The 25,690-nt window shown below is 53.4% G+C and overlaps 1 protein-coding gene across 1 annotated transcript in view; it reads left to right on the top strand.

The window, feature by feature from the left end:
* Positions 1-25,407, top strand: part of WASF2 (WASP family member 2) — a 28,440-nt gene extending 3,033 nt beyond the window's left edge. Inside the window, exons 2-9 of the mRNA XM_082777574.1 lie at positions 12,810-12,963; positions 16,883-17,017; positions 17,540-17,693; positions 18,814-18,931; positions 20,077-20,207; positions 21,711-21,866; positions 23,567-24,087; positions 24,546-25,407. Of these exons, the coding sequence (XP_082633700.1) occupies positions 12,834-12,963; positions 16,883-17,017; positions 17,540-17,693; positions 18,814-18,931; positions 20,077-20,207; positions 21,711-21,866; positions 23,567-24,087; positions 24,546-24,703 (1,503 nt within the window). The 5' untranslated portion in view covers positions 12,810-12,833 and the 3' untranslated portion in view covers positions 24,704-25,407. The remainder of the gene's footprint in view (positions 1-12,809; positions 12,964-16,882; positions 17,018-17,539; positions 17,694-18,813; positions 18,932-20,076; positions 20,208-21,710; positions 21,867-23,566; positions 24,088-24,545) is intronic.
* Positions 25,408-25,690: the final 283 nt, after the last annotated feature.

Raw genomic sequence — 25,690 nt, 5'->3', positions numbered from 1 at the left:
CGAGCGGGGCATTTTTCAGCTGCAATTCAGGAGGCATTTGTGAGCAGTGATTCATAACAAATAACACAACCTCCGTGATAACTGCCAACCCAGTTTCTCAGCATGCCTTGAATGTATCTCATTCTTCGGGGCTGGCCTAGGAAAAGTTGATTTCATTCACAAAGCTTAGATAATCGCGCGGCGTGGGCGGAGGGGTTAAAACTTCAGTGATTGCCTCATATGCACGGAGTTACGCTGGGAAATCAATCTTTTTTTTATTATTATAATTTTGATGGTGATGGGAGAACAAAGGGGGTTGGGATCACCCTGCCCACAAAATCAGGCCAGTTTCCTTTGTTAGGCCACAGTGAGGAAGATCTCAAGTGTAAATCCACGCTTTAATCCGCGCAGGTAGCTTGTTTTGGTAGGCTTTCTGGACTCTGATGCTGAATAATTTTGCAAGTGAGGCTTCTTCCTTCAGCTGTGTGTGCTGCACGACTTGGGCAAACCAGGAAAAGGAGGGAGCGGCGATGGTTGGTGAGTGCTGGCGTGTTCCTGTGCCCTCGTCCAAGAGGGGCCGGGGGCACCAGGCAGAAACACGCAGCCCAAACCCACTCCCAGGGGTTTCAGCAGCCGGGACGGGGCCCGGTGTGGCCATTTGGGGCTCAGCCTGCTCCTCGCTGTCACTTCTGCACCTCACGGTGCTCAGGAGGTGAAGCAGAAGTGAAGAAATGATGCTTTCCCTGTGCTGAACGAAATCCAGAGCAAAACTCTGCTCCTCTCCCAGCAGAGGTGGCGCGGCCGTGCTCGCTGCTGCCGGGGGCTGTAGGAGGCAGTTGTGTGTTTGTGCTGCGCCTTTCTTCTCGCTGCACAGGGCTAAATATTGGCGAGATCAGGCCCTCGCTTACCACGGATTAACGTTTATTGGAATATTTTTGGTGTTTATAAACGCCGGCTTTAAACCTCGTGTGAAAGTGGCTGCTGGGCATTAGGCAAACGCCTGCTCGGAGCAGAACCACCTCGCTGACATTGACTTCCTTCGTATTTTTGCAACTCGGTGCAATAAAAGGGCTGTGTGTGTCCTTTTTGAGGAGGGGAGGCTCGCTGCCGGGGCGGCCCATCAGCTCCTGATGCAGGCAGAAGCTGCTGCAGGAGGTCAGCAGCCTCGGGGCTGATCCTGAATCGTGGTTTTCGGGTAGGTAGGGCTTTTTTTTCCCTTCCCGGGAGGCAGCAGGGGGAGGTCCCTCCCCAGCAGGGTCGAAGCGTGAACTTCCACGTCGTGCTGTTGAGCAAGCAGCGCAAAGCGCTCGGCGCAGCCTCGGTCCAAAGCTCGCCTTCACCTGAGAAATGGTTCCTTGAGATCCTGCCTTAATTCCTGAGCTCGTGGGAAGCCTCCTGGCGTTGGGCTCCTGCAGAAGAGGAGGAGCACAGGCGGATTTCACGCGTGCCTCTGCTGGGAGATTTGCTGGAGAGGTGGTGAAGGAGCAGGGGTCTCGGTTGGGGTCCCCCAAATGGGGTCTGCAGTGACCTGCTCCGTTCCTTTGGCACCTTCTCTGTCATCTCGTGGAGTGGGATTTGGGAGAAGTGAGCTGTGAGGGGTGCTGTGATGGTGGGAGAGGAAGATGAGGGACTCCTGCGCATCAGCAGCGTCTGACATTTGCTCTTGAAGGCCCAAATCTCTGCATGGGAGGCTGTCACTGTGCCACTGCTCTGAGATCGCCGCTGACCTGTCTGGAAGGTTTCAGTTCTGCACAGGAACGGGGCTGCTGTGCTCTGGGGACAGGGACGGAGAGCGCAGCAAGAGCCCTGCACTGAACGTAGCTCCTTACTGCTGCTGGAAACCAGCCCCCAGCCAGGAGTTCACCACGTTGCTTTCTGCTGGGAAGGCGTCAAGAAGAACTGAACTTCCCTTGTGCCGCGTGATGCCGTCAGATCACCTCGGAAGGCGCTCGTTCAGTACGGCTGGTGATGGGTTGCTTTGGCTGACTTCTTTCTGAAGCCAAGGCCCTCTTCCCACACGTGGATTTGAGCTTAAAACCCAATTATAAAGCAAAGGGGGCGAGAGGAGGAAGTGTCTCTTCACCCAGTGCATACTGAACGTGGGCCTTGGGATCCCTGCCCCAGGATTTCACAGGTGCCAGCTGTTCGGGTGCGCTCAGAAACTGATGAGACCCCTTCGTGGAAATGAAATCCCCAGCTTCCAGTGATGGTGTTTGTTGCAGCGTGGTCCAAAGGCTCAGAGGATTGCTGCACTGTGGGAAAGGACAGCAGGGAGAATCATTGCTTCTTGCTTGTTGTGTTTTGGGGCTCTCCTTTCAGCACCTGATACCTGGCACCCGTGGATGGGGGATGTCTGGGGGCTGGATGGCCGAGCCTGGCCGTCCTCGGTGTTGTTCAGGTCTCGCCTCCTGTTCAGTCGCTGGCGTTCCCTGTGATGTTACGGAGCCGTGTGCTTCTTCCAGGCCTCCGTTTCTCCTCGCTCGTAAAACTGGGCTAATGACTCTGACCTTTTGTTTGTAAAGCAAAAGGAAAAGGATCAACAAAATACTGGAGCTTATTTACTATCATTACCGAAATGATGAGCAATGCCACTTTGCGGTACTTCAGAGAGGCTTCGCTTATAAGATGCTGGAAATCCCTAGAGAGAGAGAGAGAGGAGAGAGGAAAAAACGTTTCAGTCAGAAAAGGAGGAGGGGGAACGCTCCTCCCAGCCCAATCTTGTAAGTTTATCCTCCTGCAGCGCATGAGGTGATGGCTCCAGCCGTGGCCCATCCCAGCTGGGCGTTTGGAGTAGCTGCTGATGATCTCTGATATTTTTTTTCCTGTAGCAGCCGAAGGGGCTGGTGTCACTCAGCACGTCGCAGCGAGCCCTGCCTCTGAACCGTTCCCAAGCCGGGGCGTTTTGCAGAGCACTTGGTTGACCCGGGGGTATTACCGCTAATAAGATGGAGTGTGGTTTTAATTTCTCATTTCCTCTTTTCACCGGACGCCCTTTTCCTACTCGTGAGAGTCTCGCTCCGAGTCCCCGTGCAGCAGAAGTCCTTTCTGTCACCCAAAGAATGAGCGACGTGGGGCTTGAAGTGGCATTGAGAGCGGGGCCGGCAGCCACAATACCTGGTGTGTCGGCGGGGCCGCGCTTCATGCATGGAGTGCAAGAAATGGGATTTAATTGGGAGGGAGGGGGAACGGCAGCCCGGGCTGAATGGCTGGGTGAAAGTTCCCCGACCACCCCTTAGCCCGGCAAAGAGTTGGTTGAGTGCTTGCCAGAGCGGAAGCGAGTTCCCTTTCAGGCACCCAGCTTTTGTGCACGGTAAGAAAAAGCTCACACTTCGGCTTCGGGCCTTGCAGCTGCAAAAAAAAAAAAAAAGTGCACACACCCAGATCCTGTTCTTTCAATACCAGCAGCTGCCGAGCCGATCCTGCGCTGGGGGAAGGCGTGTGGCTGTAAACACAGCTTGTGCAAAACCTTTCCCTTCGGTCTAGGGCAGCACGAAACAAGCGGCCGCTTCCCCTTCGGAGGCTCTGGTAGAGGCACGTGTTGTTAGCTCGTACAAAATAGCCTCGTGGTCGCTCAAGAATTCAGCCTTGTGTCGAGGAGGTTGCATTTAGGGGCCGGCTTGACACGAGAGGTTTCCATAAAGCAGCTTATCTGTAGCCCTTGTGGTCAGCTCTGGTGGGAGGACTTGCTTCTGCAGCATCCCGACCAGGGCCTTGAGCTCTGCTTCCGAAGAGGTCGGTGCAGTAACGCGATGCTTTCAGCCCCTCCGAAACACTTCAGGGTGATACAGAGCCCGGTGCTTGCAGATTACAGAAGGTGAGATCACCGCTGGGCTGGGAACGTGCAACATGGAGCCGCCAGTTGGAAAAAAGACTTTTTTTTTTTTTTTATTATTATTATTATTTTGGCCGTCCCAAGGAGATTACGCAGGCGTCTGTCACCGCATCCAAACTGCAACTCGACCTCCCCTGTCAGACCAGGGGGCCTGGCAGAACCACTGGGGCCTGCCTGGAAGGTTCTTCGGTGCCTCTGGCTGCGCCGGTGGAGAAAGTGAGCGCGGGGCTTGTCATTGTGCTGAGCGAAACCAGAAGGCTGCTGCTGCTCCCGGCTCCCCGCAGCTCTGCCTGCAAATCCCCAGCGGCAGCCCGGGATCACGCGCCGTGCCCGGGCGCGCACAAAGAGCAGCCCCCGCGTCTGCAGGCAGGTGAGGGAGGATTGGGGAGCCCCCAAAGTGGGGCAGGGCCCCTTCTCCTCGCCCTCGGGCACGGCCAGCCCAGGACAAGAGCAAAGAATGGCTCAGAAAAGCCACCAGGATATGGGGGCTCCTGGTGCTTGGGGGCTTGCCGGGTCTGCCCCGTTTCAGGAGCGCCTCCGTTGCCCTTTCTCCGCTCCTGACATCCAAAAAGCCTATTAAGGGTCCTAATGTGGCACCATATATAACATTTTTTTTGCCTCCCACAATAGAAAACCCATGTGTTATTTTGACTTTATGGAGACACTGTTTATAAACCACTTTAATTTAGATGCTCAAGGCTGTCCTCTCTTTTTTTTTTTTTGGTGACAAATCCCAGCAGATAAAACACTTCTGGAAAATATCAGGGAGTCACTGTCTGCTTTTCTTTTTCTTCCCCTCTCATGTCAAAGGTTAACTTAAAATATTAATGCTGCGAAGATTCATTTAAGATATTTAAAACTGTTCAGGCAAGAATACATGTACATATTGTAATTACTTCCTTTTTCTTACAATTAAAGTAATTGGATTATATTTAATGAGCTATTTACATTTAATAATTAAGAAAAGACTTATCTTTGCAGTATTCCCCAAGTGCAGCAGAAGGGTGGGGGCACTCGGAGCTGTGATATAATTATCTAGGCGTGAGTTGAAACCGAAAGAGCAGTTGGGCTGCACAGAAAACACTTGGAACGGGTTTGTTCCTTCTTTCATTAATCAAAATAGTTTAGCGCGTGTTAAAGGAGAGGGGGCTGAGCTTAGCTGCAAACGCCACGGAGTTGATCTGCTGCAGAGGAAGCTTAAAATACGTTCAGGCTTGGGGAATAAGTCGTTTAGGGGAAAAAAAAAAAAACACAACCCACACCCTCTCTTTCTGTGCTAATTGCCCTCGAAGGCGAGTGTGCTGCTTTGCACCCGGCGCTTTGTGAGGGCCACCGGGCTCCAGCCTCTCCTCCCGCTGCCCGAGGAGGCTGGTGGGGAGGCGAGGAGGCAGCCGTGCTCACACGCTCTCCTCGTTAGCAGTAATTCAGCCCGGGAAGGAGCTCTGGGGCCGTGTTTGCTTTAGCAGCCGTGCACCATTTGCAGAAGGTGGCCTGGAGCCTACCTGCGCTACCTCAAAATGGAGCTGCTGGGAGCCCTGCCGGGGGCACCCACCTGCGGCCCTTCCAGCTCAGCGCGGTGCCAGCGCAGCCTCTGAGCCTCGGGAAACGGGATCTGAGTCTTACCAGTGCTCCTTCTGCCTGTGCCAGGATGGAAACAAAGCCACTTCTGCCCCAGAAAGCTTCACGGCTTCGCGGCCTCGACCTTTAAGGACGTGGTTTTGGGGCCACCCCGTTTTAGCGGGTGCTCTTGTTGGGGACCTCCTGTGGCTGGCCACGAGCCTGCCCCCTGGCCATGCCTCTGCCCCACGCTCCTGGAATATCCGAGAGCCTGCTGGGGCTTTCTGTGCCTTGGTAAACCAAAGTTACCTGTTGTGGAGCTTTTGGTGTTGGTCTGTGTTGGCCCCAACCCCTGCCAAAATGAGGCGTGGGTTTCTGGGCAAGTATTCTGCTCCTTTTGCTCTCCTGTTTCCTAGGAGGCAACAAAGCCCGAGCTCCTCGAGCGCTGGAGGAGCGCTGTCTCTCTCCTGATGGATATCCTCCCAGCAAAGACCTTGAAACCTTTCTGTTTCCGAGCTTTAATTCCTGTTTAATCAATAGTTCCGTATTCTGGGAATCAAATCTCTGTGACAGCTCTCTTTAATTGAACTAAACTGCCTTTCTCTTGTCACAGCTCTTCCAGAGTTTTTATTTCAGCGCGTTTGTTCTGCCTGCATCCTCGCCAGGCGCTGATAGGAACACCAGGTGACCCTCTTTGTTTAACTTGTTTTTCAGCTAAATGAATGAAAACATTAATTAGGGCAATGGTGTGTTTTAGGAATAAAAAAAAAAAAAAAAAGGCTAGGTCAAACTGCTGGCGCCGTTTGCGCTCAGCAGAAGCTCGGAGGATCTGTTTGTTCCCCAGCAGAGGCACCCCCAGCCTTCCACCCCCAGCCTGGTTCCTGCCAGCAGCTTCGAGCTCGTCCCTCTCCAGGAGAACAGGCTGGCGTTTACTGCAGCAAGATCATCTTCGGGAAAGCTGATAACAAAAGTTTAAAAGGAAGAGCCAAATTTTCCCTCACACCTGTGCAATCCCCTCGAGGGCAGTAAATGATGATGATAATGCATGAGCCAGACAAAAAAAAATGCAGAAAATGGCTTGCCGAGCTTCTTTTGCATTTTTCTGAGCCAGAGGACTGGAAAAAAAAAAGAAAAAAAGGGTATTTTTGCTCCGGGAAGCGAGCAGGCTGGCTGCTTGATGTCTCAAGGACTGCACAATGCTTCCTGCTGCAGTGGGACAGCGTGGCAGAGGCGCTGCCCCTGCCCCACGCCGTAGCTGACACACATTAGGGTCGTGCCACCCTAATTCTGGACTTGGTGGTCACAGTGGGTTTGTAATACACAGAGGGGTGCTTCGGGGGGCTGCCCGTGCTCTCCTCTAGGAGACAGCCTGTTTTTTTTTGGGAGATGCTGCTCCAGGAAAGCTTCGTGTGCTGGTGGGGCAGAGCCGAGCCCTCTCAGCACCCGGGAGGAGACGTGGGCAGCTCTTTTCCCCCCCGTGCACGGGGATTTACCCGTGCAGCTCCCCCGTGGCTGATGGGGAGAGCAGAGCCCCGTGAAAGGCAGCAGCCCCGCAGCTGCCCTGCGCTGCTGACTCCTGCTCAGCTGCTGGCAGGCTGGGCTCTTAATGACAGATGAGCCCGTGACGCGTTTTTGGGAATGAATACTTGTTACAGCTGGCGGGATTGGAGTAGTTTGTGGCATCGCATGGCAGTTTGCTCTATAATTTCCCTCCCTATTGCTCGGATGCAGCACTGATTGCTAGGTCTCTCTCCGAGTGTGTGACTGTAGCATTCCTGATTGCTGCATCCCACTTCTCTGTGGCTGCATTGTGTGCTCGGATATAGCCCTGAGCGCTCAGCAGAGCCTTCTGCTGAATATTTTTTTTTTTTTTCCACTTCTCTGTGTGTGTGTGTGGCTGCTGCTTCCCTTTCTGCTAGTCTTTTGGGGTTACATAAAAGCCGGTCTCTTTCTGGCCATTACAGCTACATGGGGGAGTAGTTACTGCTGAGAGAAGCTTGAAATTTGAAGCAGAGTTGTCACAGACATTAGAAAGAACAGTCAGTCTGCGTTGGCAAGCTACTGAGTTAAGTCTCATTTCATACTGATGGGAATTTCAGATCTGATTATCTCCTTCCTCCCTCATTCCCAAACCTGCTGGTGTGTCTAATCCCCCGGCGGGTGCTCCTGAAGGCTGCTCAGCCCGAGGCTCGGGCTCCGAGGCTGTGGCCAGGCAGAGGATTTGGGGGTTGCCGCTCAGGGCGATTCGGTCACCCCGAGGTGCTCCAAAACCCGGCTGGGTTTTCCCTCCCCTTCCCCAAAACCGTGCCGTGTCCTCCCTGGGTGCTTTGTGCCGCAGCAGACACGGTGACAGATGACGGCACCGCCGGGGTGCAGATTTATTTGCAGATGGTCCCCGATCCGAGAGGTGGCGCGGCGCATCGAGCGGGGAATTACCCAGGTGACTCCCACTAACGCTGTGCTCCCCGCTCAAACACCAGCGAGAAAAACCTCGCCAGATCTCCCCGCCTGTTATTTACAGCCCTTTGTGTGCCTCGCACACCCCCGGCTCACCTTGCAGCACTGCCTGGGCTCCCTGCCTGCCCTACAACCCCCCCCCCAGGCCCCCGGTGCTCCTCGCTGCCCCTCTCCAAACCACTCGTTCGGCAGCGTTTGCTGCGAGTTGCTGTTTGCTTTTGACAGAACCCGCGTAGGAAAGCAACTCCTCCATCCGAAAACGTCCCCGCGTTGCTTCTCAATGCTCGTAATCAAAGTCTGTCTCCTTTATTGTCGGGAACAATCGCCCAATTTCCCTGTGCCAGCCCTATTTATTAAAAATAGTCAATAAGGCGCAGCTTTGTGCGCGAGGGGTTTATAGACTGGCAGCCCTCGCTTGAAACGAACCAATTGTACTTGATTCTCATCCAGAGCTGGGATTCCTGTGTGATCTGCTCCAGCAGGGCTCACGCGGAGAGCAGTCAATGACTTGCTGATCAGGAATCTGGGAGCAGCAGGCTCGTCTTAAATTTACCTCGGGCTTTGCTCGAAGTGCTGGATTAGAGAAGGCAAAAATTGCACGCTGCGGGTTTTTTTTTCTCCCCCTTTACTGGCCCGTGTTGCGCCACGCTTGTCCTCCAGCACCGCAAGAGCATTTACAGAAATAATTGCTGAACTCGGAACCCACTCAAAAATCGGTGAGCGAGGCGTTAAGGTGAGAGCTCGTCGTGGAAGGAGCCGCGTGAAGGAGCCCCGTGCACGAATCCTGCTCTGCTGGAGAAACACGAGGGGTCCCAGCAGGCGGTGAGCCGGCCCGGGAGCTGCTGGGGAGGACGATGGATCCCGAAAACGAGGTGCCAGCCGTGGCTGGAAGAGCACGAGGTATCACAGAGCAGCAGGCAAGGCTTTTGTCGTGCTCAGCAAACTTTCCGGGCCGGCGTGGAGCGGGCCGGGGCTGAGCAACGCCTGCGTAAGCGTTTTGGGAGAGGGGAAATTCTGAGGAATTCTGGCAATGCCCGGCTGGAGGTGGGGCGGCGTGCAGCTGCAGGGAGGCGAGGGAAGGGAAAAGAGCCACGGGGCGAAGCTGGGCTCTGCGGATGGTTTGGCTTTTAGTCACCGCCGTCCTACCACGGCGCGGAGCCTTGCTCCATTCAAGCCGTGACTTGGAGGCTGCAGGAGCAGTGCTCGCCCCGAGCAGGTAGGGAGCTTCTGCTCCCAGTGAGGGTGAGCAAACCGTGAGTGAACCTCTAAAAGCCCCTTGCTGCTTGTTTCGAAGAAGGTGTGAAGCAGGGCGGGTAGGAGGACGAGCGTTTTGGACGTGGATCGATGCAGCAGCACTCGTGGATCTGGCGCACGAGCGGCACCAGCGCCTTTCCCAACAGCTCTCCCGACCAGCAGCCAGCAAGGATCGCTCAACTCTTCCCTCACACAGCTACACTGGGTTTCAGTGTGCCTCTTTTTTTCCCCAAATTCCCCAGAAATCTGTTGCAGGCAGTTTCCCCTCTCCTCCCCCCAACAGCGGGGCTGCTCCGTGCCCGCCGAGCGCCTCCCTCGCCGTGTCTAATAAGCAGCGCCCGCGCCCCAGACTCCAGCGCCGAAACAAATCTAATCTCGGGCATTAATAAGCGAGTGGAAATGCTTATCTTTGCCCAAAAGATAAGGATTTTTTTTTTTTTTTTTTGGCCTCGCGATTCATTTAAATTGCTTCTGAATGGTAGGATTTAGCCCTAATATATGGGCTGCGGTGGTTACGTGACAGTGACTAATGCCTGATGACCACTCTGGCGAGCTGGGGTGGAAAACTGCTGTGCTGTTCTGCCCTGACTGCTGAAAGTAAAGCATCTCTGGATGGCCCTTGCTGGTAGCGTGCTGTCAATCACTTTCTTAATGACTCTTTTAAAGAATAAAAGCAAGAGCCTCCTGGAAAGCTTTTTTAGGCCTGGCCCTTCCTCGTTTCACTTCGTGTGGCCCTTCCCTGCCCCCAGCCGTGCCTCTTGTGCTGGCTTCGGTGTTTTGCTTCCTCCTTCTCCCTCCGTTCTCGTCTGTTGTCCCTTCTGCACTTTATTTTCGGCCCCTCCTGCTTTCAAAACACACTGCTCATTTTCCAATCCAGCCTATTAATCTCTGTCCCACCTACTCATGAGGCATGAAGGTTTTACAGGAGCCCATTAGCTGTTATCTCTGTACCTACCCGCCAAAGACTGATGGGGAAAAATGAGGTCTAACGGGGAAGTGCCGCCTTCTGGGGGCATTGACTGCTTTTTTTGTTCCTTGCTGCTGTTGGCACCAGGCTCCGGAGGTCCCAGATTTCCTACCTGCTTGCTGCAAAACCACCTGAAACCTCAAACTTCCTTGTCCTTTTCCGCAAGGAAGAGGAAATTTTGCTTTAAACCCCTCACCGTGGAGTCTGGCTGTTCATCCATTACCCATCCCATCCTTCCTGTGCTGTGCAGGGTTCACATCTCCTCGTGCTGCCTCGCCAGCCCTCGTTTGGGGTTAGGAACAGCAGTGGGGCCACGGAGCCGTCCCCGTTGGAGCCGTCCCCGTTGCCTTGGGAAGAGGCGGCGCCGTCGGAGCCATCACAAGGGCGAAACTCTGGATGCTGCAGAGTGTGGCAGGCTGTGCCGGGAGGGTGGGGGTGGCTGGCAGCACGAGCTAGGCTATAAAGGGAGGGTTTTTCTCAGCCCTTCTCGCTGCTGGCTGTCTTGCACCGGTGCAAATTCCTGCTGGAGTCGGGCAGTGCCCTCGCAAAAAAGCAGCCGGCAGCACTGCTCCTCGCGTTTGGTTGCAAAACAGGCTTAAGGGAAAGGCTTTGGGAGAGGAAAGGTGCAGACAACGCACCCAGGCTGGTGTGGGGTTGTGGATTCTGGGGACATTTCTCCATTTTTCTGCCCCTTTTTACCCCGTAAGTGCAGCGATTTGTGCTACCTGCTCCCCTCTGACCTGCCATACCTAGCATCATCTGCGTAATTTTTCCCTTTCTCACTGCAAGCTCACATCTCTCCCCCTCACAGAGCCATTTTTTTTTCCTCTTGCTGTTTTCCTCCCATCTGTCCTGTGCCGTGGAAGGTTTCCAGCCGGGCTCGGTGTCCACCCAGGCTCTGCAGCTCCCACCGCATGTGCTGCCCTGGCCAAGCCCCGAGGAGCACGGGGGAGAAGCTCGACGCAGGCAGCCTGCAAATGCTGCCTTGTTTATGAGAGCTGCTTGTTGGTGCAGACTGCAGTCTGGGGGGAGCTGGGAAACTTTGTCTGGCTTAAAGCGCTAAAGCTGGCAAAAGATTGTAGGGCTTGGGCTGTAATCAATAAAACCCGGGGTGTTTCGAAGCGAAGGTCAGAGTCCTTCCTTATTTCGCCCTGTTCTTTAAATATCCCGGCAGTTACCCAGGGCTGCTGCAGCGTTTGGGCACGGCGAAGAGCGACGCAGAGCTCGCTCCTCGGAGAATCTCTGCTGCTCTGGATTTGGAGGCAAAGCTCCCCTCTTCGGGGAGGTTTTGCAATTTCGGGGACCCTCTCCCGGCGCGGGGGCTGAGCGCACAAAACCCCCCCCCCCTGCTCGGAGGCGTTGCGAAATGGCAACCTCCAACTGTTTGTCTGGGAGATAGCTCTTGAACTCCTCTGCCTTAATGGGTCAAATTTAGCAATTCAAAATCTGGCTCGGGAGGTAATTAGGAGGGATAATGCCCACTTCTTCCTCTTAACACCCTGATAGAAAAGCATCCAGGAAGGACTCCTGGACCTCAAAGATAAGCTGCCAGCTGCCACGGAGACTATCAAAGGGTGGCTCAAAGTCAAGAGCAAACAGCTGATTTTTTATGGCGCTGGGTTTTTTTGCTGCTGGTGACAGGAAGCCATGTTCCCCGAGCTCTTCGCTTCCTGTTTTATTTTTACACCCAGCCCCGGCAGATCAGCATGCCTATCACATGGGAGCTGGCTGCTCCTCTCGGGCTGCTCCTCTGCTGACCTAGAAAAGCCATTCTTTCCCCTTCTAAATTAATCAGGAGGTCGGGCTGGCTTTGCTTTCGCCGGGTTTTGAAGCTTTGCTGCGCTCCTCGCTCTTGTTCCCCCAAATTTCCCCCCTCTGGTGGAGGCAGACGCTCCGGGAGATGTTTGCAGCTCCCCCATTTGGGCCTGGCAGCAGAGATTTGTCGGTTCGAGGCACGTAAAAGCACTTTCTGCAGCTTAACTTCCTGCCACTTGTGTTTCCTTGATTTTTAAGAAAGCCCTGGAAGCTCGGCCTGCCCGTGGCACAATCAATCCTGATTCCTCCGAGCGCGCTCTGGCCCTGCATCCTGATTACAGCTCCCTCAGCGCTCCGCTGCCCCGGCACGAAAACAATGGTCCAGTGTAAACCTCGGCCCTGGGGGATTTCCCGAGGGAAGAGGGGTGCAGCCTGCAGGATAAGGCACAGCCACCAGAAAGTTTCCTGGTCAGCTGCGAGCGCTTCCTGTTGTTCCAGGAGAGCCCTGGCCGCGCTGCTGCAGGAGGGAGGCACCGTGCCCGCCTCGGCGTGCTGCGAGAAGCCGTGTGGTTTTGTGTTTCGTTGTGTTTTTTTGGTTTTTTTTTTTTAACCTCTCCCGTCTTCATCCTCTCGCTTTAAGCAAACCTGAGGCGCCGTGCGTGAGCGCGGGAGGAAGGAGACTGCTCCGAGGCGGCGGATGGGTAGGAAGGGAACAACGGCTGCGGCGGTGCCAGCAGCACCTTGCGCGTGGGCGACGGCGTGTAGATCCCAGCGCTGCCTCTGTACCTGAGCTGGCGGGGCTCCGCTGTCACTGCAAGTCGTGGAACAGCAGGATCTTTATGTCTGAAGAACCAGTTTTATACGGGTGGGGAGGAGGGGGGGAGAGGAGGCTTATAAATAAAGCCATTTGAGAGCAGGAAAAACGAACACCATGGCTCTGGTGTGCCTGGAATTTGCGGTTGAGTAATCCTTTCCTGTTTCTTTTTTGGGTTGTTTTTCATCTTTCAGAACAGTGCCTGAAGCAGGTCCACCATGCCGTTAGTAACGAGGAACATTGAGCCAAGGCACCTGTGCCGTCAGACGTTGCCTAGCGTTCGAAGCGAGCTGGAATGCATGACCAACATCACCCTGGCAAATGTCATTCGACAGCTGGGCAGCCTGAGTGAGTACCATGGCGAGCCTGCGCGTTGCCCTCAGGAGTCGCTAGTGCTCTTTATTTAGCTCCCTTTCTACTCTTGTGTTCCTATTTCTCCCCCATCTGCCTTCCCTGGGTAATGCTAAAATGTTTTCCTAAAGAAATCCGATGCTAATTTCATCTCCCTGGTCCCACTGCCTTCCCCATCGAAAAGAAAATGGGGAGGGGGGGGGGGGGGGCGTGTGTGTGTGTGTGTGCGTGCGTGCGTGTGTGAAGGGCTGCGGCGAAGCTGCAGATGGAAGGATGGAGCACAACTCAGGCTTGTAAAATGGGAGGCTCTCAGAGCAGCCAGGATCTTGTGCTGGAGAATGTGCCTGTAATTGCACGCGCTACTAAATGGAGCTTGACTGTGTTGAATCTGCAGCGTGTAAGTAGTCTTATTTTTAATGAAAGATAATTAAAGCGCCCATGCAGAAGGCGCCTGCTTGCCCCTGCTGGTTGTTACCTTGGAAGACCCAAAGTCCCCAGCCTGAGCGAAGCCCTGCCTCCGGAGCGTGGGGGGCTCGGGGCTGCTCGCTCAAATGGCGGCGCAGGCTGGAGCCGTGCCGAGCTCAGCTCTCCGGTGGGCTGACCGACAGCCTTGGAAAGGCCAGAGGGAAAACGTGGGCCTACGTGCCATAGGAGGAGAGAAGAGTTAATTGTGGTCTCTCTGGGATGACTCCTTTCCTCCGTCGAAGCGCTCGGGCTTCTGATGAGCCACCTTTGCCCTTGAAGCAAACCTTTGATAATCAAACGAATATATTGTTTGGCTGCGCGGCGGTGCCTGCGAGCGCTCCTGCTTGCTCTGCAAAGCGAGCCCCTTGGCTTTTGCAGCGGCGTGAACGTGGCGGGGGAGCTTTGGGCACGGCCTCTTGCCAGCAGGGAAAAACCAGGGCTGTTGGTAAAATCTGGGCCCGTGTTTGCTGCCAGTCAGTACCGCGTTCGGTCGGGCTGCAGACGTGTCGCTGCGCGGGCAGGGCCAGTCTCCCCGCTCGTATCCGACTGACCCTTGCTCGTTTATTAGGTCTGGTAGCCAAGGTGGTTGTGGGGTGTGAGTTAAATCCATCTCGTGCATGTGAAATGAGGAGGAAGGAGGCAGGAAAGCCGTGCAAATCTCGGCTGCAGAGCAAGCTAATCCCAGTCCAGAGGCACGCGGGGGGTTAGTGTGGCAGAGCCCTGGCGAGATCCTCCAGATTTAGACCTCAGATATTCAGAGCTTCCCTGCCTCTGCCTCATCAGAGGCAGCAAAGCTCTGGAAGGCAAACTGCAGCCCGGTTCCTTTACCGGGGAGCTGCCCCGGGATGGTGCTGGACCAATCTCAGGTACCTCGAGGGGAGCACCGGAGGGGGACCCTCGGGAGAGGTGGCTGCGGTGACACCGGCGTGCTTCTCCCTGACAGAGGGCACGAGGCAGGCGGGGAGGAACGAAGAGCACCACCTCCTACCCGCTTCCCTAGGGTCAGCAGTATTTGAAACGAAGCAATATTTAGACTAGCTGCTGCGGAGCGCTCGCCCCCAGATGACCAACCTCCTGCCCCCCTGCCTTCCCTCTCCCGCTTGGGAGGAAGAAATCTGCTCCTTCCTCGTACGGTGAGCATTACAGGAACGTAAAGCAGGTTCAGTAGGCTGTGACAGCCCTGTCAAGTGAATAATCAGCCAAGCCTAGTGCACCACAGTCTCTTTACAAAGATGCAAACATAAATCTTGTCAAACTTTCATATTCCAGTGAGTTTAGCCTTCGTTACTATCACAGCTGGTAGCACTTTGTATAAGTCGACTGTGCGTTTGTGTGTGGTTTTATAGAATCCACAAGCTAAAGATGGAAAGACCTATTAAATCATGCCGTCTGTCTTCCTGCCAGTGCATGACAGAGATAATTCTGATTGTAAGTTGCACTTTTGCAGTCGAAGTAACTAAACCAAAAAATGAATCTCTGCCTTGCCCCATCTAAAACTGCACGTGAAACACGGAACGGGAGATCCTGGCTGATGAGGCGGTGCCGCTGCGCTTACACAGGCAGGGCAATACACACCTCCCCTTCTTCTTCCAGGGTCAAAACCACCACAGGCGATGCTGTTTGCGTTATTTTGTGCTTGAAATGGGCTGCTCAGCCTTGCAAACCAAAGACCTTATTTTTTCCCTAATGCTTGCTGCAGCTCCTTGCGAAATTTGGAAACGATTTCTCAGTTCTCATTAAGGTCGAACCGAATTACGACTTTTCCCTTCCGAGCTGTTGCTGGGGGAGTGTCAAATGATCCTACGGTTAAACGCTCGCTTCCTCTGGTCAAACGGGAGAGCCTGGGCTTCGTGAAACCTGGCTACAGCAAGAGCTAGCTGGCCCTTAGGTCTCCAGAAATAAAATCCTCCCCCTGAGTTTGAGGCAGGCTGGCTGGGCTCGTTAATGGAGCATATGCGGAGACGGTGTTGTCTGGGAGAGGGGAAGGAGTTCAGCTGAAGTCAACTTCCAGCATTTGCTTCCTGCAGACACTTCGAGCTGGCGTTGCCACCTAGAAGGCTGGAGGAGGTTGATTTTTGTTTTTTTTTTTTTTTTTTAACCTGGCTTGTTCTCTGGGCTTGGCAGTGGAAGGAGAGCTGCATGGGACTGCGAACGAGTCGCTGATAAGGGGAGGAGAATGGACAGCTTCTGCTGGCGATGGTGTCAGCCAGGCAGTTGAAGGTGTCTGTAGAGGCTTTGGCGGGTGCCCTTGCTCGCCATGTGGAAGAGGCTCTTGCCTTTGTGATGTGACTTGGTGCAGACGTGCAGCTTTTCCAGAATTGCTGTGCAACTCGGGCTTCCAACTGGTTCTCCTTCCTTGAATGCCGGCGAGGATCGTTAGGAGTAACAGATTCCAGAGCAAACTGGCGGCCATCTGATGCTGCGCTTCAAAACCAGGCTGCTTATTGGGAGCAGCCTCGTACCCAGCAGCCGTGGCTGGAGATGTTTCCCATCAGTGGGAGCTCCACGGGCCGACGTCTGGTGCCAGTGCCGAGTCTGCTCGGCTCAGCCTTGTCCTCAGCACGCTTGGGGTTCCCGGTTTGAGGTTACGCCTGAGAGCAGAGCAGAAGGACAGCGCTCACTGCAGGCTCTGGGTTTGCTTTCAGTTTGCCTACCTGTGGTCAGCTCCTGTTTCTGTGTAGATTTTAAACTCCCGAGGACAGGGCACATCTTTTTGTTATGCTTCAAAGTGGTGCAGCGAGCTCCTGATCCAAGCCCCTGGGCGCTCGCGCCGTCCAAACGATGGATGATGTTTGTCATCGCGGCCCACTGGGCAATCCAAGCTGTTACAGAGAGAATATTCCCGTTTAAGAAGTTCCCCTTTGCTTTTGATTTAGAATAAACGTGAATGCATCATTTTTTCAGACACTGCCACCTGAAGGAACAAAAGGGTCAGTGCTTTCGTCTGTGGTTATAGCTCAGGCTGTAGGATCAAGGACTTGGTCTGCTCTCTAGTTGCAGAGCATTTTGAGCTTGTAAATACGTGCCAGTTACCCTGGAGGCAGGCCTGCTGGAGACTGGGAGCCTTTGAGATTCTCCAGAGCAATAAAAACCTAACTGTGTTTTCTTGTCTAATAAACAGAACAGCAGAGGATCTTAAAGGACCGGCAGACCCATCCAGATTCAGACCAGGATAATGTTCTCAGCCCCTCTTTTTTTCATCACTTTAATACTGACTTGACTGTGTGTTTCCATTGTTCCTTTATGGCCTAAAGATCCCTTAGAATCGCCAGGTTTTGGTGGAACTGAGCATTGTCTTCCTGGGTATTAAACTTAACGCTGACAAACTTGAAAAGAAAGTACGGTTCTTTCTTCTTCCTTCCTTCCTTCCTTCCTTCTTCGGGAGAACAAATCGGGAGGTTGCATGTGGGCTGTGGCTCGTGGGGGTAACATGGACGCTTTAATATTGCAGGTAAATTTGCAGAAGACATATTTGGAGAGTTGTTTACTCAAGCCAACACTTTTGCCTCTCGGGTGAGCGTTCTAGTCGAGAGAGTTGACCGCTTGCAAGTCAAAGTCACTCAGCTGGATCCCAAAGAGGAAGAAGGTAATGGAGTGGAGCAGAGTCCTTGCAGACCAAGCGTGGTAAAGATCCTCGGTGAATCAGCACGCTTGGTTCGTGACCCTACAATAAGCCCGGTGCTGTGATTGGTGTTGGAATGGCTTCTCTTGGGCTAAGAGGGGCTGTTTCCTCCCCTCCCAGAAAGCACCGTGCTGCTCGTGTGGGCAGCCTTTCTGGCTGAGTCGAGACGTGGTTGTTAGCAACTCTCCACGTGGAAACTCGCTCCTCAGCAGCTTGATAGCCACGCACTTCTTGGGGCTTGGGTGCAGGGGTTTGCAATCACATCTGTAGAGATATGGCTCTTGAGAGTTGCTGCAGCAGATCTTGGCACTGCATGATCTGAGATTTGCTGGATTTCCCGAGAGATCTGTGGGAAAAGGAACCTGACCTTAAGAAGTGCTAAGCACGCCAAGAACTCCAACTGAAATCAGATGTTTGCTACTTGATCTCCAGTGTCATTGGCCTGGGTCAAGCTGTTCTTCACTTGCTCTCTCCTCTCTCTTACAGTCTCTCTGCAAGGCATCAACACCAGGAAGGCCTTCAAAAGCTCCACTACTCAGGACCAGAAGCTCTTCGACAGAGATTCTCTCCCAGTTCCTGTCCTTGAAACCTATGGGACCTGCAATACTCCTCCACCTCTCAACATTCTCTCCCCATACAGGTAACACTGCAACGCCTCCTTTGGCCCTGCTGCCGTTACAGAGTACCTCTTCCTGCCAATTTGCTGAGGAGGTCATCTCCCATCCCATGCTTTATTGCACTAACAGTCTTCAGTGGGAAATATTGTTGCCAAACTGAGGTCCACCAGGAAATCTCCATCCTTGGGATTATGTGAAACTTTGCTTTTGAGGCTGTACAAATGAGCATAGCTCGAAAATTATACGTTTGGTTACCCGCTGTCACTTTTGTGACTGCCTTGGGGCAAGGCTTGGCTGGCACTGCATAAACATGCTAGGTGTTGTGCAGATGATGCATTTTTCCTGTGCTTCGCTGTAGCCCTGTGGCTCCTTTCCAGAAAGCCGCAGTGCAAACTGCAGAGCGTACATCTGTATGTGGCTCTCACCCAGGTGGGTGCAGCAGACTCCTGTAGGTCTGGAGATACGTCCTGTGGCCTTCAGTGCCTGGCCTGAGACATCTGGTGTGACCTACGCGGGCTGTGCAGCCAGTTCTTAGCAGTCCTGCCGTGCCATTTTCATCTCGTACGAAGTAGAAGTAAGGGGGTCAGAACGCAGAGACTTAGCCCACATCCATAAATATCTTTTGAACAGGTAAAAAGTAATTACAGATAGCTGGAGGCAGCTGTCTTCTGCCAGACGCGGCTGCACTGCAAAGTAGGAGAGTGTGTGTGTGCGTGCACGCGCGCTCATGAGTTTCAAGGACGCTGCCGGTCTGATTTAGGGTTCCTGGGCTGGGAAGAGCTTTTTTTCACACCAAAAATACAAGACAAACAAGTGGGAGTTGGAGTGAGAGACCTGCTGCTCTCCTGGCGGTTGTTCAGAGCGGCTGAGTTCTGCAGGTGCCGAAATCCAGAGTAATGGAGAGTTGGTGTGAGGGCGAAAGCGATGGCAAGTAGGAGAGCTGGGACGAGCGGTGGCTGCTGTGGGGCGGGGGGGTTGCTGCTTGTTTTGAAAAGGAGGACGGAGGCGAGAGCGGAGTGTTTGACCTTCTCACTGCAGATTTTTAAACTATTATCTGGGGTTGTGACTTGTGTTTTCTTTGGGCTTCAAACAAACGCGTGACTTGGCCCTTCTTTGTGTGTGTTTTTCCCTTCCCTCTTCTAGGGACGATGGCAAAGAGGCACTTAAATTCTACACGGATCCTTCGTATTTCTTTGACCTTTGGAAAGAGAAAATGCTGCAGGACACCAAGGATATTATGAAAGAAAAGCGGAAACACAGGGTGAGGAAATGGGAGATCTCTGCCAACAGAAGCATGTCAGGGTGGGAAAGGAGGTGGGAAGTGTTAATGAACCATGGACTCCAAAGTTGCTATCCAAAATTCAGGTTTGCTCTCTTAAGCTCTTCAGGGATCAATTCAGAGAAGTTTTTATCTGGTTTACTTTCATCCCTGTTAATTAAAAAAAGACAACAAAGATATCCTTAATCTGTTTTTCCAAATACCACCTTCTTTGTATGGTTATAATGGCTTAATTTGTAGTCTTCAAACATAGCACTGGTGCAGTCAGCAGGGGAGAAAGTTGTATCGGTCTTTTTGGTACTTCTGACATCACACGGGGGTCTGTTCAGCATTGAAGTGGTGCAAATCCCACTGCCCCAACACCGTCGTTTCAGGTGCTGTAAAAAATTCTGCTGTGGGAGAGTAAAGATTGGCGAAAATATCCCTTCAGGAGTGCAAAAACAGGCCATAATGTTAAATTAGGGGCAATCAAGAGGCTTAGCAAAACCATCTGAGCTGAAAGCACCAGGTAGAGCTCCTGATTTGATTGCCAGAGGATTTGGACCCCTCTTCCCCAACACCGAAACCCACACCATGAAAGATTCAGTTTGAGCATACTTTATTTAGCTTTTTGAGCAACAGAAGTATTAAATATCCAAACAGATCGTGCTCCTTCTAAATCAAAATAACAAAGGAGGGAGCTGGGGCATGTCAGAACACAGAAAAGGAGCAGTTCTTTGTGGGCAGGCATCCACATTGCACACCCAAAGCACTTAACGCCAGCAAGGTGCTGGTGAGATTTGGCAGTCTTGATGCAGAGGCCAGAAGCTGAATTGATGAGGGGCAGCTGAGCTTTCCCTCTGCCCTCCAGGTGGTCATGCCAGGGTGTAACAATGGCATCATGTCTGGACTGCGCTAAGGAAACTGGATGCTGTTTTTTTGATGCTGTCTGCGCTCCGTCTCCTTTGTTTGGGAGGTCTTTGGAGCTTTCAACAACCGGGAAAGTGAATGAAAAATCCTGGCCCTCTTTGAGAATGTATTTTCTTGAAACTGCTGCGTCTCCGTCCTATCCCTTCCTGTTCCCAGTGAGTTTAAAGCAAAAAGAAGGCTTTTGTTTGATCCCTCCTCCCTTTCCTTTCCTCCCGTAGAAAGAGAAAAAGGAGAATCCTAACCGAGGAAATGTGAATCCACGGAAAATTAAAACCCGGAAAGAAGAGTGGGAGAAGCTGAAAATGGGACAAGAATTTGTTGAGATAAAGGACAAACACGGTCCTGCTGGGTAAGCAAGTCTGGGGCTCTCTGCTCAGCTCCCCAGCGAGGGGGAGCAGGCGGGCGTTGTTGATTGTAATGCAGTGCACCCTGCTCTGCAGCTTCTCCAGATCTGCTGCACAGCGTGGATCGATACCGCCACTAATCAGATTCTCCAAAGTAAATCCGTCTGCTGATTTAAAATTTGCTAAATAAATCAGGGAGCTACACGGTTGAAACAAGGTGGCAGGAACAGCTCCAGCAGCAGGTCTGCTCTCAGCTGCCTGCCCTGCGGGCACAGAGGTGTCGAAAGCTGCGGCTCCCCGGCCCGGCACAGCGCCCTGCCCATCGCACCTAGCCTCTGGGCCTGACGCTGAGGAGCAGGGTGGCATCCTGGTAGTAGTGTGTGATTGCTTTGTTACATTTCACAAATGGCTCTTCACACCCCAAAGTTGAAGCGGGGGCAGTCCCCAGCCAAGTATTTTGAGCTGCAGATCTGTCTTTAGCTCTGCTGGCTTGGGAATTCATTTAACTTTTGACACCAGGCAGGCTGGAAGCAGCCCGCCTTCCCCACAATGCACTTCTTGCCTGCTTGCTCCTTGCAGCTTCCTTTCATATAAGAAAAATCTCTCTTTAAATCACACTCTCCAGCTAAAAATAAAACTTGCTTTTAGTTTAATAGGAGAGCAGGTTTGGTTTCTAGCAGAGGAATCGAGCAGCACAACAGCACCATTTTCTTGCTCCTCTGTTTTTTTGTGCAAATGCGTCCACGCGTTTGAATTCTTTTGTGGTTCGGAGCCCCCAGGAATTGGGGGGTTTCACCACCCCACCCCACGAGCTTACTGAAACTCGAACGTGAGCCTGGTCTCTTCCTTCAGCAATATTTCAGCTTTGGATGTTTGCTTTTAACGGCATCGCTGTTGGGTGTGCTTTCTGATAATCTATGCTCAAGCTTAATTTGTAATATATTTTAGTACCTCTTAGTTTTTGTCGCTGACGAGAGGCGCTGTAACTTGGAGTCTATCAAGTGCAAGCTGGTCAAAATGCACTCAGAAGTGGGTTTTTTTTTCCCCTAGAATCAAATGTTAAGAAAAATATTTGGTTTTTTGTTCAATAAAATATACTCATGTGTTGTTCTGCTGCGTGGCAGCAGTAAATAAACATGAGAGCATCTAGCCAAAGAATTATGCAGAGTAAACTGTACGTGGCTCTTCATGTAGGATGCTCTGAGAAATAGACTTCTTTCTTTTAAATGTTGCTCTAAGGTTTTGTTTTGTGTATCCTGTTGTGGTGGTTGATAAGGTCCCACCTGAAGGCAGGTCCAACTGTGCTGTGAAAAGCCATTCCTGCTAGGAAACCTAATTTCTAAATCTTGCAGGTTGCTCCATCTACGTGGTTAATATCACTGCTGTCTGCTGGTTGAAAGCCGCGCAGCTGCGTGGCTGTAACCCTTCCAGGAGGCAAAGCGAGGGGGAAAATGACCTTTAGATGTTACCCTGCACTCCTAAACACGGCGCTTGCCTTGCTCCCTCAGGTACCCCTCTAACATGGTGTATCAGAACGGCAGCATCGGTTCCAACGAAAGCATGGACGTGAACTGCTACCCGCCACCGCCGCAGACTGACTCTATTGTGCCACCACCTCCTTCGTTCCCAGATGACAGCCTGCCTCCACCCCCGGTGGAATTTAGGTAAGCCTACGGGATCCCTTCTGTCACCGAGGAGTAGGAGGTGGTGTAAAAGGATGACATGAGACAGGCTGAGACAGTTCAGCATAACTTCCTAACGGGTGTTGTATGGGAACCAGGATGCTCCTGTCTGGAGGGGAAGCGCAACTGCAGGCAGGGACAGTGGCAGCTCAGCTCTGCAAATCCCAGCTGCCACTGTTGGTCCTGTACAGGAGGGCATAACGGGCTTGGGAGAGAACTCGAGCAGACTCGTTTGGCTTTCTGAAAGACTGGGGTCCCACTCAGTGGTCTGGCTCTGCTGCATGCTTTGCTTCAGTCCCTTTTTTCCAGTTCAGTTGTTCCAGACTCGAGCTCCTGATAGAGCTTTGCAGAGAGCAGCTTCTTTCGCTTGTGGTTTTTCTTTCTTGTTGCCATTTGCCCTGTGATTTTTGACAAACGCGTGACGTGGGCACTGAAGATGTAGATGTAGTTAAATTTAAAGGACTCGAACACGCCAGCCGACTTCTTCCTGGAGACTCCAGTGGAAGTTGAGGGCAGCTGCTTTGTACCAGATGAAATGGTGACTTCCAGTCACCTCTGGAGAGGAGAATTACGGTCCATCGGTGGCTTGAGACACACGGATTGAAACAAGAGAGTAGCTTTTTTTTTCCTTTAAGGCAGTAACAGTATGTCTGATAGACAGGACTGCGTTAGCTTGTCTCCATCTTATCCAAAGGCAACAGTGCTGCAGAAAAGGCTCTTCTGATGTGTCAAAGAGACCAAGCACTCCACTCTGCGGCATGTTCCTCTAGGGCAGAGCAGAAACGAGCTTTCAGATGAAGCTTAAGCTGCCTTGTGCGGTTGCTTAGATCTCTGCCTAGCCACGGAGATCTTCTCCTATCTGGTTTTGTTTTGGTGGTTTGTTTTTAAAGAATCCTGGGAGCGAGGTTTGATCTGCAGTAGCCTGTCATGGATCAGCGCTGTGCACTGCCAAAAACTGTGACATTTTCATGGCAAACGTACCAAACCTCTCCTGCCTTACAGTGCAACGAGATGTCGGATTAGGGCTTGCTTTACCCGTACACAAGACGTTACAATATCTTCTGGGTAGAATTGTCTTCTGGTACAGCACAGCCACCATAAGTGGGAACTCGGTGTTTTCTTTAAGAGCACGTTGGGTCTCCACGTCCTCCTCTCCAGTCCCCGTGGCGAGCTCTGAGACGCGGTTGCTGCTCTCCAGCTCCGAGCCGTGGAATCCAGTGCAGAGATCTGTTCCTAGCAGGTGTTTGGAGCATATGCTGTGCTGGCACACCCACCAGTCCTTGTGCGATTTATCACGGTAGACATCCCTGCTTGACGTGTCATAAGGCTGACCTCAGCATGGAGGGGCAGTGGCTCGCGGTGCTGCAGCTCCTCAGCCAAGAGGCTGCTCGGAGCTCGGGTGTGACGCCCGGCCCCTGGCAGGGAGGTGAGATGGGACAGATGATGGCGTTCCTGCCAGTCCCCAGAAGCTCTCCTTTGTCCTCGTGGTGTTGGCCAAAAGAAACGCTGCAAGAAAACTAAACCCAAGGAGTGAGGTCTCGTGGAAGCAGCAGTTAAGCCCAGAGGTTAGGTTTTGTCCAGGCTGCAGCGAACACACAGGATCTGCATTAACACCGAGACCGTGTGGTCTGACCTGGCCGCAGAGCTAACAGCCTCCTGTCTCTCTCCTTCTGTTCCGACAGCTATCCTGTAGACAACCAAAGAGGTTCTGGTTCTGGAGGGACCAAAAGATCCAGCCTGGTCAGCCCGAGTCACCCGCCGCCAGCTCCTCCCATCGGATCCCCCTCCGGGACCAGGCCGGGCTTTGCTCCCCCTCCGGCGCCACCTCCGCCACCACCGCCGATGGGGATCACGCCCCCGCCGCCCCCTCCCATGGGTTTCCCGTCCCCGGGGACCCCACCGCCCCCTTCACCCCCTTCCTTCCCTCCTCACCCCGAGTTTGCAGCCCCGCCACCACCGCCGCCCCCTCCGGCGGTCGAATATGCCAGCGTGCTCCCACCTCCGCTCCCTCAGCCGGGCAGCGGCAGCGCGCCGCCTCCCCCACCACCACCACCACCCCCTGGCCCCCCACCGCTGTCTTCCAGTGGCCTGGATGGGCCCCCAGCACCACCTCCACCCTCGGACACCTCCGCCTCCAAGCCCAAATCATCCTTGCCTGCGGTTAGCGATGCCAGGAGCGACCTGCTTTCGGCTATCCGTCAAGGTAGGTTTTCGTTTCCATGCCCGCTTTCTCCACAGCCTGCGGAAGAACCCTCGGTGTCCTGAGAGGGAATTGGCTCACGAGCAGGGCTGGGACTGTCCTGCACCTTGGGGCTGGTCCCCTGTGGGTCCTCCTGGTGTGCCCACCCCGAAGGCACCCTGCCTGGGTTGCATCCCCCTGCCTGTGCTTTGGAAACGGCCGTGTCGGGACTGGTGCGGTCCGGGTTTGCGGAGCAGAGTGCGTGGCAGCGGTGTGACCCTGCAGAGGAGCTCAGAAACCATTCCCTTGCCATTCCACCTGCCCACCCAGCCTGTCTTGGCTGTCATTCACTATCAGTGTTATTCTACAGCGTGTCCAATGCTCGCTGGCACAGCACAGGCTGTCTTGCTCAGAGGCTGCCTGGGAGCCTGCAGTGTGACCAAAGCCTTTTTTGATCCCCTCCGTTGCCTTTTTCCCAACAGGCTTCCAGCTCCGCAAGGTGGAAGAGCAGCGGGAGCAGGAGAAGCGGGACGTTGTGGGCAATGACGTGGCCACCATCCTGTCGCGCCGCATCGCTGTGGAGTACAGCGACTCCGAGGACGACTCTTCGGAGTTTGATGAGGACGAGTGGTCGGATTAACCACGGTCCTGCCCCCTCTGCTCCTTTCCTTCCTCGGGTTAACAACTTCCTAAAGAACCGGGTGGCCAAACCCGCCACCGTTTCCTTTTTCATCCCGTAACCAAAGATGTGCCAAGGGTTTTCAGACAACCACCAGCATGTCTCCCCTCTCCCTCCCCCTCCAGCTTTGGCAGGACTCTGTGCTCTTTGGGAAGCCTTTCCGAAAGGTCTCCTCGTGGACAGTGAGGATGGCGGCGCTGGGATTTAGCTGGAGGGAGCGTAACGGTTGCTTATTTAAGAGAGAGCTAAACCTCCAGATTCTCGATGCCACCAGGCAGAGCACATAAAACCCCTCCATCCTGAGGGATTTTTAAAGTAAAGATGGATGATCCTGTTGTGGCCACGCGGCCTTTCAGATGAAGGACATTTTCAGCTAGTTTTCTCATTGCAACAGCAGACAGTTGATCTAATGGCTCTTCCTTTCCAGTGAATACTGGTAGTGCTGCAAGAAAATGGGCTTTAAATGTCTGTTCTCTGCTGCATCCCGCTGTCAAATAATCAGTTTTTGGCAATAGTGCACAATTCTTTCCCCTCTGACCCCCCTCAGTATTTCCAGACTTCCCCCCCCCCCCCGTGGGTGCGCTTCCTGGCTCCAGGGCTGCGGAGCGCATTGGGTGCAATGTGAGGAGGGACTTGCTGGTTTTTTAAAAGCTGCCTTTACCTTCCTTAAATCTCCTGGGCTGCTTTGCCGAGCCTGCCAGCGGAGGCTTTGCACAGAGGGATGCAAAGCCCGAGCAGAAGGGTTGCTTGGCTTCCTGCTCCGGGGGGAGCAGAGCCGCTGCCCCGCTGAGCAGCGTCTGGGCGGTGGCAGCTCCGTGTTGCTGACCTCTCTTAAGAAAAAAAAAAGAAGTGCCTAGAGCAGGGAGGTGGTGGGGGGAAGGTTCTCTGACCGCCAGGCACTTTGGCCTGTTCAGGGCAATGCTGCAGCCCCTTGGAAGAGGTGCTTTT

Source organism: Aythya marila (assembly GCF_965140915.1).
Source record: "Aythya marila genome assembly, chromosome: 22".
Classification (NCBI taxonomy): Eukaryota; Metazoa; Chordata; class Aves; order Anseriformes; family Anatidae; genus Aythya; species Aythya marila.
The sequence above is the reverse complement of the archived record's forward strand: the minus strand, read 5'-3'. Positions and strand labels throughout refer to the sequence as shown.